Source organism: Aplysia californica, unplaced genomic scaffold, assembly GCF_000002075.1.
Source record: "Aplysia californica isolate F4 #8 unplaced genomic scaffold, AplCal3.0 scaffold00270, whole genome shotgun sequence".
Classification (NCBI taxonomy): Eukaryota; Metazoa; Mollusca; class Gastropoda; order Aplysiida; family Aplysiidae; genus Aplysia; species Aplysia californica.
The window spans coordinates 316,345-327,389 of record NW_004797540.1 but is presented as its reverse complement, the minus strand read 5'-3'; the positions used below and the strand labels follow the sequence as shown (position 1 = coordinate 327,389).

The following is an 11,045-nucleotide window of genomic DNA, read 5'->3' as shown; positions in this document are numbered from 1 at the left end:
AGAGAGAGAGAGAGAGAGAGAGAGAGAGAGAGAGAGACAGAGTACTCTCCACGCAGGCACTTCAGACTTATCTGCACACTAGTCTGCCTGCACATCACGGGGTGGGGTGGGGAGGGGGGTGTTTGTGAATGATAGCAACAAAATTTTGGGCCATTGTTGAAAAGACAAACTAATCATGTGTCTGTGAATGGTGGCGGAAGAATGTAAAAAATGTATCACTGTATCTACTAATCTGAGTCATCTACCTCCATCAATAGTAGATCATTAACAGTTTTAGTTTCAGTTTTAGTTTGTTTTAGTTTTAATAAGTGTTTTACGCACTTGCAACATAAAGTCATACAAGAGCCGAAGATTAGAGGTGTCATACGAGAGAGTAACAAACATAACCAAGAAGGGGAGATAAGGAGGATAGACGTTTGATATGAAAGAAGAAGTAAACCACACCACAGCACCAGCCAACCACCCACAGGAGGGGAGATAAAGACAATAGATGTTTCATAGGAAAGAAGAAGCAAACCACACCAGAGCACCCGTCAACCACCCACAGATCAATCAATAACAGTACTAGTAAGAGTTTTACGGCACTTACAACACAGTTAGGTCATATATGAGAGCCCACGATTTGAGGTGTTACTACACAGGGATTTTTTTCAAAGGGAAGGCAGAGAGATATGGAAAAAAGGTGCAAATAACACCAGATCACCAGCTTACTTTTCTTTTAGTTTTAGCAAGTTTTACGGCACTTGCAATGCCAAGATCAGAGGTGTTACAAGAGTAACAAACATAAAAAAGGAGAGATATGGATGACAGATGTTTGGTAGGGAAGAAGGAGCATACCTAACCAGAGGACCCGCCAACCACCCATAAAAAAGGAGAGAGATGTGGATGACAGATAATTGGTAGGGAAGAAGGAGCATACCTAACCAGAGCACCCGCCAACCACCCACTCACCTTTGCTTGGGAGGGAAAACGGAGCCGTCCCACTGACCAACACAGAAGATTTGCTTCTTTGTATCATGGGTGATTTTTTACGCCTACCATCAACACAATCTAGGTCATATGGCCGCTTTTAAGGACAAGCGGGCCAACCCAGAAATCTTGACCCACACCAAAAGTGGGCATTGCCCTACCTATAGAGGTAAAATTAAGTTTCATTGGAGTGTTTGTTTGGATATTGAGAAAACGTCACCATGTCTTTTTAAAAAACTGAATAAGGGGCAAAAACTTCCTTTGATTTTCTCAAAAACAGCAATTTTCAGGATAGCCCCTTTGTGGTTAAAAGCGACCATATATAGGAGGTGGACTCCACTCAGATCTGCCCACCAGGGCCAACACAGAGCGTGACCCCAGTGCTTTCTTGTCCTATCCCCAGTCTTCTAAACACTGAAAATGTGACTTCTTCTTAAGCGTACTCTTTGTTTTGAACTGTTTCAGTATTAGTAAGAGTGTTACACACTTGCAACACAATAAGGTCATAAAAGTGCCTAAGATTAGAGATGTTACAAGAGAGTAACAAACACAAAAAAAGAAAGAGGAGAGATCAGGACGATAGATGTTTGATAGGAAAGAAGGAGCAAACCAAACCAGAGCACCCGCCAACCACTCACTATAACCTGTTTTCACCCTTATTACAAAAATGGAGATAGGACAAGAAAGAAAGCACCGAGGTTGCGAGAGGAATCTACATCCCAGCAACAAGGCCGAGATACTTGATAAAAAGGTGTCAAAGACAGACGTAGATAGACAAGGTGTACCCACCCACAAGAGACAAAAGAATCGATTTAAAAAAAAGAAAGTTTCAAAATGAAAAAAAAAGAAGCGTTACATGACATTTCTCATTTCAATCAATAGAACGTGCATGTGTATAATGAACAGTACAGCCATATTATTGGTCGCTTTTAAGGACAAGCGGGCTAACCCAGATTTCGGCGGTTACCATAAATCTTGACCTACACCAAAAGTGGGCATTGCCCTACCTATAGAAGAAGTTTGTATTCATTGGTGTGTATATTTGTTTGGTTATAGAGAAAACTCTCGTCTTTTAAAGAAACTGAATATGAGGCAAACACTTTACCTTCCATTTTCTCAAAACAGCAATTTTCGGGATAGCCCCCTTGTGCTTAAAAGCAACCATTTTGTCTAATGAGAAGCAAGGGCTAGAAGAACTCGGACTCCACACACTTAACTGCCAACTTACAAAAACCCAACAAAACACCCACACACATTCAGCTCCGAACTTGCAAAAACCAAACAAAACACCCAGACTGCGTAAGCCACAAGTCAAGACGATAGGCAATTGCTGGACAAGTAACCCACCGTCAAACCCTTCACATGGGTTTTTCTGCATGCAATAAATTCAAACCATTTGAAAAAGACTTCAACAGAGTCAATAGTTAGTAAAGGTCTCTCCAAATCGAGTGATGGGCTCCCTTCTCATGATGAAAGGCAAATCATGTTTTTAAAGTTTATCATTTTTCTTCAGCAATAGCAAGTCCGTGAGGAGCAATACTAGAAAATAGAATACGACTTTTTCGACAAAAATGTATGCAGTTTTAGTTTTGTAGAGATTTTACGGCTCTCGCAACTGTCATATGAGTGCCAAAATGTACTTTGGTACTCAAATCCTCAAAGGCATGCTAAATACACTTTGTCCGTACTGGTTGGCAGCTATGCACACAGAAGAAAAGACTTGAGTAGGTGTTATTTTTAGTAGAGGTTTTACGGCGCTCGAAACTGCATAAGGTCATGTGAGCACCAGAAGATTAGAGGTGTTACAAAAGTGTAACAAACATAAAAAATAAGGGGAGATAAGGACGATAGAAGTTAGATAGGAAAGAAGGAGCAAATCACACTAGAGCACCCGCCAATGAGTGGGTGTTGTACGGCACTATCGACTCAATCTTGGTCAAGTGTAGAAGAAAAGATTAACAACCACAAGGGATCAGGCAGCATTCACAACGGGGAAACAACCAATAGGGCTTACCTGACGAGGCTGTGTCTTTGATTTCCTCAGTTTTGGTTGGGGGGTCATCTTTCACCGCTGCTGCTGGTGAAGGCGGTGGTGGCGTCTGCTCTTTTGCCTTGGCCGTCGTCGCGTTTGTCTGTGGCGGGGGCACTTCAGCGACAACGGGGGCCGGGGCTGGCGACACTTCTTTGGCCGGGGACGCTCTCTTCTCCACAACGGCACTCGCCGCGGGTTTGGGGGGAATGTTCTCAGCGGCCGGAGGGGGGACAACTTCAACCGTCGTCTTCTTCTCCACCACCGCCGGGGCGGCAGCTGGGGCCTTCGCGACTGTTGGCTCCGGACGGGCGGGCTGTGGGGGCGCCACCACGGGTGCTGGGCTGTCGGGGGTCGCCGCGGGGAGGAGGGGGGCGGGGGTCACGGGCGCCGGCTGAGGGGGGACAACTGGCTGTTGTAAGGGCAGCGGTTGTGGCTGTTGTTGTGTGGGAGGAGGGGGAGCGGCCTGTTGCGGCGGGGGTGTGGGTGCCATGGCAGGTGGGGGGACTTGTGTCCTCACCTGAGTCGGGCCCTGGGGGGGCTGTTGTTGTTGTTGTGGGTGGCGGGGGCCGTGCGGCAGGGAAGGAGCGTGCGGCTGCTGGGGCTGCTGAGACACAAACATCTGCGCCGGCGTCGTCTGGCGCACCTACACCGTCCAGACAGAGGAAACATTTGTTTGTTTTAGTAGGGGTTTTACGGCGCTCGCAATTGCATAAGGCCATATGAGCGCCAGAAGATTAGAGGTATTACAAGAGAGCAACAAATACAAAAAAGAAGGAGAGATCAGGACGATAGATTTTGATAGATAAGAAGACGGGAGCAACCACACCAGAGCACCCGCCAACCACTGACAAAGAAAACATTTCCCCGTCAGCAAAGATCATTGTCTGCTCTTTAACTGGTCGCTTTTAAGGACAAGCAGGTGAACCTGCGTTTCGAGGGTTTCCAAAAATCTTAACCAACACCAAAAGTAGGCACTGCCCTTCCTATTGGAAAAGTTTGGTTCCATCGGTGCGTTTGGTTACAGAAAAAAATATTCCTTGTCTTTTAAAGAAACCGAACAAGGGGCAAAATCTTTACCTTCGATTTTCTCAAAACAGCATTTTTCGGGATAGCCCCCTTGTGCTTAAAAGCGACCAAATGTAAGTGTTCATACGCCTACAACACAACATAAATCATTCAGGAAACTACTTCTGGCTGCCTGTCAAAAGCCAAATTACGCCAGGAGAAAGACGAGAAAATTGAATTAAAAAATGTTCTCCCAACTAGGAAATAGAACTTGAATCTCTTCCACGCGATAGAAAAGAGCCCAACCGCTACAACACACATGTCAGCGACTGTCTTTTTTCCGATTAGAAGTGTATATGTATTTGAAATATATTTCTTGGCTGCGAAAACGTGCGCAAAAATAAAACTTCTAAAACACAATGCTCCCCCTCCCAGCTAATTGCTTGCCAAGTCAGAATGTAAGAGAAAATTGGCTTGACCAAACAAAATTAAGAGAAGGGACATAACTCAGCGCGTTGAAACATTCGTGTGGTATTGTGAATTTCTGGGTAGATTTTTAACTGAAAATTGTTGATCACTAGCACAAAACACGTAAGCTTGCCATTTCTTAGGACCACCAAATTTTGGCGGTTATTTTCTCACTAATTTTCAAGGGATCCCCCACCTCCTTCAATCCCAAATGTTTCCACATTTATTTGGGTTTGTTTTTTTCATCAAACAAGACAGATTAACAAGGTTTAAGAGTACACCAATAACTCCAGACCCCCAAAAATTGACAAGCGTTTGATTCCACTGCATCATGAAACATAAGCAGCCTACTCTACAAAACCAAAAAATCAGACTACCCATACAGCAGGGTGAGATGGTGGGGACTGACAGAGTAACCCCCCTTCACAATATTTTCTGCATTCAATCAACCCAACCTATTCAAACTAGACATGCAGTGAAAGATCTCTTGAATTGTATTGTTCCCACATCTGGTCTAGAAAAAAATGTTTGTTATGCATTGACTACACGTCTGTGCGAAGCATTACAAGAAAGAATATTTTCATATACGAAAACAAGACTTCTATACTAAGAAAAACCAAAAAAAGCCTAATAAAAAATGTGTTTACATACTGGTTAGCAGTTTGTTATGCATTTGTGAGACGTGCTGACAAAATGAGTTTCTTCTCGCAATCCACAAATGGGGATATTGGCCAAAAATCCACATTAGGGTTAAATTTGTAGATTTTCTATTGATGCCATATTCTTCAAGAATAACGTGCCTTTAATTATTTCATACTTAATAAATTGTAATAACATTACCTATAAGCGTGATGTATCTAATTCCTTAATGCTCAAAATCGAAGTACCTCATTTTGTCAGCATGTTTCCCATTTGTCACCGCCTACAAAAACAACCAACAAAATAACCACCACACACGAGCTACGCTACGGTTGCACCAACTGACCTGTGGAGGCAGAGAGGGGGGTGGCACACTGAGGTTCATCACCTCGGACATGGGAGGCCGGATGTGCGGCATCATGTCTGGGGCGGCACCAGAGTTGGGCGGCTGGCCCAGGATGCCCTGACCGTGGCCGGGCATCATGTTGTGAGGTGGGTGCATCGGATTCTGGGAAGAAAATCATCACAAAGCTCTTTCAACTGCTCTGGCTGAGCTTTAGTTTTACGGCACTTGCAACACAATAAGGTCATATAAGCGCAGAGGAATAGATGTGTTACAAGAGGGTAACACATAAAAAGGGAGGGGAGAGAAGGAGGATAGATATTTGATAGGAAAGAAGTTAAAGGAACAAACCACACCAGAGCTCCCGCCAACAACCCACGGCTGAGCTTTCAAAAATATGTAATTTGTAGAAGTTTTCACTCCAACAGACACTATTATTATATCATTTGAGAGCTGGATTTCCACAGTAAAAGGGCCAACCCAGGCTAAGGGAGAGATAGTTCCCAGCGGAAAGAAAGACTGACAAAACTTCACAAAAATTCAGCCTAGGTCTCAGTAAGTCTTACACCAATTGCAACACACACAGGTCATACATAACAAAGAAGAAGGAAGGATAAGGACAGTAGATGTTCCATATAGGACAGAAGAAGGAAGGATAAAGACAGTAGATGTTCCATATAGGACAGAAAGAGGAAGGATAAGGACAGTAGAATGTTCCATATAGGACAGAAGAAGTGGCGCTCCCGACCAAATCCCTTCCAACCACCCGCGCCGATGACCAAAGCGCACCTGTCCCGTTTTAGTAAGTGTTTTACAGCACTTGCAACAAAATAAGGTCATATAAGAGCCAAAGATTAGAGGTGCCACAAGAGAGTAACGAACACAAGAAAGAAGGAGGAGAGATCAGAACGATAAGACTTTTTATAGGAAAGAAGGAGTACACCACTCCAGAGCACCCGCCAACCACCCACGTACCTGTCCGGGCGGCATCATGTGGGAGGGATGTTGCATGGGTCGGATCATGTTGGGAGGCTGCTGGCCCTGCTGAGGAGGGGGCGGGGGCTGCTGGTAGGGGGAGGGAAGCCCGTTGCTCTCCACCACCGGCGCCGACGTCTGCGGGGGCTCCATGGGCGTCGACCCGGCCACGGGTGTCTGGATTCTCTCCGCCACGCGGGTGGCAAACTCCTGAGCCACTTGCTGGTTGCCCTGTATCACCTGACAACAACAACAATACGAATATTGATAACTTATTGACTGACTATAAGCTTTATTATTATTTTTCTTTTTTTTAGTAATATTCGTATCTCTTATCCCCCATCACTAAAGTGGCCCCCATGTGATTTTTCGGCATACTTTTACTAAATCAGTGCTCCCCGAAGAAATTGAAATTAAGTGCTTTTAGAGGGTTAGAGGGTTGAAAATGGCATTTGGGAGTCTGTTTCATGGGTCTCAACTCAGAATTCCAAACAAGGAGGAACTTTTCAGGTGATCGCCACAGAAGCCCATTTTCGCGAAACACCCATTATTATTATACTGTTGAACCCTACAATGCAGAAATAAAAACCATCAACTTATCAAAGCAAGGTTATTTCACACCAATTTGAGAGATAATTTCAAGTCACGTACCAAATATTTACAATCTTGATTACGTACAAAAAGCCTGGGGTCTTGTTCGACTTATTTATATTTTCCCTTCATCATATTCGCCTGTATATATAAATTATATAAAAAGGAATATTGTTTTGAGCCTAGAACCAGAATATCGACTGTCATGATTCATGGCATATATATATGCCAATATAATAAACGTGAAAGACAAAAATTAATGCTCAAACTCAAAGTCAAAGTAGAATAGCCCAAGTAGACCTATTCAGTGTGAGAGGTGAAAGAACTGTAGGAGGGCAAGATGCAGTGATACTGAAAATCTGCGAATCTTAAACAGAAAGCTAAAATATAGAAATCTAATTTACTGTCACCAATCCAATGAAACGTGAACACTTGGGCCCCTAAGTTCCATAACACGCTTACAAGTTATGACGGTTCCGATTTCACACAAGGCCTGCACCAACGCACACTTTACTTTGCAGAGAGCTGTAGATCAGCTAGTAATCAAAATTCTAAACGTTAAACATTTGCTTTCAGTTTCAGTTTGTTTGTCCTCTGGTGTTGCGTCCAGCCAGCCATCCCCCTATCCCCGAGTGCATCTTTCAAAAAAATCAATAATCTCCCCCCATTCCTGAGTCCCGTACTTCGAAGCGCTCAGGTTCAATGACCGGTCACAATGGCGAGCCCGACAAGACGCTTGCATAACTTTCTTTTTGGTCTTACCCCCAAAAGTGACAGCATAGTGACAAATATTGATTTATTTTCATGGCAACACCACGTTTGCAATGCCGAAGCTGCATGTTACAATAAATGTTGCGTTATCAGACAATTACTGACAAACTTCTGGGTGGTAACGAAAGCGAAAGTAGATCTTGATTTTCCAGTCGAGCCCTGGTGACACAATTCCGCTTGCCGCCAAAACTGCCAGTTCGCGTGAAACGTACTCTCAGAGCCAAATTAATATCACAATCGCGACCGGCAGAAATGAATTTAAAGACGTTATTGGATTTGGTTTTTCAAATATTCGAGATCTTTTATGTATTTTCCCGGGTCTCAGTGATTTTTTAAAAATTCCTGGAGCCAGTCACCCTGCTCCAAACAACCCTCTTTCTGATAAGCCCGCTGTCGCGGTAGCGGAGTTTAGCGGAGAAAATGGTGGTAGCGGAAATCTGCTAAATAGCGGACTATTGAGACCCATGCTGTTTGAAGAGATTGCCGGCAAACCATAACATTTATTTGTTCATCAACATTTGGTCTTGTTCGCTTTCTTCACCAAGATCTACATAATAATTTTCCATTGATGGCAATTGTTAAAAGCAGTTTCCCCTTTCATTGCTACTATAATTTAACGAATTTCATCGCAACATAGATAGAAGGCAAACCTGGGAATAATGAATAGATTATGTACCTTCACAATACAGTCACCCGGCGGCGTACACCCTAATTTGAACCTTAAATTTCACGCCCCCGAATGCCAGAAGTCAAAACCTTGGAACACCACTTCGAATTATCCTTGACTTTAGTAGTTTTAGCATAAATCAGAGTTTTCCCAGCGGCTGATGTCATTTTTCGAGGATATTCGGGTCCAGGGCAGAGCCCTGGCAGGGGGTTATGTTTGAGAATTTTTGGTTTCAGAGCATCCTAAGTAGGCCATTTCTGGCTATTCAGGCCTAAATTTAACTAGAAAATAATTGAGAAAAAAAACCATACCTTGTTACGCCTTGTATAGGCCTACATAATTTTCTGCTGTGTTAATCCATATATTTCCAAATCCAAACATGCTTTCTCCCTTGTACAGATACTGTACATCCACAACTAGATCTATAAAACTTGACAGTTAATGTTTAACTTTTTTCTGCTTGTGTTGGTTTGCACCATAATCAGCATAAGGTGTAGAATTCTTACAATAATATTAATTAATAGCTTTTTATATATAACAGCTTGACTTGATCTCTAGATTCTAGTCTAAATTCTAGATCTAAATAACTTGACAGCTTATATTCAACTTAAATCCACAACAATACTTACAAATGAACACGTCTGGTAAAAAAAAACAAGCTCTCTTTAGTTTTCTTTTCTTGGCAGGCCCAAGATCTATTGAACCACAATCGTCATTTATTCCTCTTGTTTACAGAGCTGGTGCTGTGCTTCTTGTGCTTTAGAAAGTGAAAGTAGAAGACACTGTCTACACTTTCAAATAAAAGAGCACTTCCGGTATGGGTTGGCTATTGGTAATAACGGAAAATTTTTATTTCGCATTTTTGAAAAAAAAAAATTTTTTTTTTTTGGGCACGAATTTTCACGGAAATGTTTCCATTTGCGGAAATCTACTAATTTGCGGAAATCCGCAAAATTGCGGAAGACTGGAAGCCCTGATAAATTTCTTTCATCGCGGCCCTTATCGCGTTCCCGCGCCGTAGAATCTTCGTATTGATCAACGCGCAGATTTTCCTGCCGCGGCTGGAAGACAGTCGGAATGAGTGAATGATAGAAAGGAGGAAATTGGCACAAAAAGTTCGCCAGATTTTGATCAATCCGCAGGTAAAAAATGTACTGCCGACAAGCCCGCAATGAATGCATGGAGCATAGCGGAATAATGGCAGATTGCAGGAAATGCGCAATCTGGCAGTTTTCTATAACATAAACTTATTGCTGAGAGAATTACCGTAAATATCCGTAACTTATACTAGTACTAGACGATACGAAGGCGAGTTCGGATCTTTTGCTATGGAATTTCGGCAGTCCTACGCTGTCACAGCTTTTTACAGAGGGAGTTGATAATGATGGAGGAACAAGTACGGAACTGGCAGAAAGTACGGATTGGAAGAGTGGAAGCACTGTTAAATGCTAGGGATGAAGATGATGAATTATTTCCAAAATTTTGGTCCCCCTATAAGAGGAGTTGGGAATGAGGGTTGTGTCCTGCCCCCCAGGACAGCCTGCGGGGACTCAAAGTAAGCGCCAAATAAACTGAACACTAAGATAAATGTGCACATCATTTCCAACATCATCATCACTAACATAAATAATCATGATCACAATTACCATTACCGTCACCACCACTACCGACTAAACAATTCCCCTTTCCCTTGTTTCGTTTCTCTAGAAAACTTAACAATTTGCACCATGTCAATACATTCTTACATAACCAACAAATGTGGCCACCAAAATCAGGACACGGGACATGAAAACAATCTCTTATCCCTCATATGCATACAGACCAAAGCACTGCAACAGCAGAGTGTCAGTGTAGTCAGTGCAGTTACGAGTAGTATTGTATGGGTTAGAGCGACTGTCGCTCGTCTGAGCCTTTGGTGTGACCGCGCGGTTACTAAACCTCAGACGAAATTTTATCTTGAAAGTAACAGCAGAACTACGAATATTATCAATTTATTTGTATGTCGCAATTGTAACAATTATCAGGCTATCATCTGAGAATTCTGAGCGCAGGCAAAGATCAAACACAACTTGGGGCGAGTCAACTACTAAATCCAGCATCTTCCTACTGATAAAAAGTTCAACAGGTGCTTCCCGCGATAAAGAGTAAAAGAAGAAAGCAGAGCAAGTTTGTTTTTTTTAAACAAAAATCCGGCACATTGGCAGACTGCAACGGAAAAAAAATATCGGGATTTACGCGACAGATGATGGGAACATCGGTATGCTTAAGATTAAGGGACAAAAAAAAATCGGGACATCCTGACCAGTCTTCTTAACCAATCTAATAACCCTTCTGTTCTGAAAATAATAGAAAACCAGCACCCCTGTATAACCCTTCTGTTCTGAAAATAATAGAAAACCAGCATCCCTGCCTGTTACAAGACACGGCATCCATCCCTATCTCGTAAATTGGTTTTACTAAGGTTTCAAGGCGCTCACAACTGCATAAGGTTATATCAGAGTAACGGGGTGGAAGTCAACAGAGAAGTCCAAACGGAGAATCAGGCTTACTCTGCTCACCTCTCTAGCCTCAACAGCACAAAGTCT

At 42.9% G+C, this 11,045-nt stretch overlaps 1 protein-coding gene across 5 annotated transcripts in view; it reads right to left on the bottom strand.

Moving 5' to 3' along the window:
- LOC101845107 (eukaryotic translation initiation factor 4 gamma 1) overlaps positions 1–11,045 on the bottom strand; it is a 95,700-nt gene that overhangs the window by 55,769 nt on the left and 28,886 nt on the right. For all 5 annotated transcript variants that reach the window (XM_005101097.3, XM_035970464.1, XM_005101098.3 and 2 more), the window contains exons 8-10: positions 6,432–6,671; positions 5,460–5,621; positions 2,984–3,644 (exon numbers count right to left, since the gene is read on the bottom strand). In XM_005101097.3, coding sequence (XP_005101154.1) covers positions 2,984–3,644; positions 5,460–5,621; positions 6,432–6,671 — 1,063 coding nt within the window. The remainder of the gene's footprint in view (positions 1–2,983; positions 3,645–5,459; positions 5,622–6,431; positions 6,672–11,045) is intronic.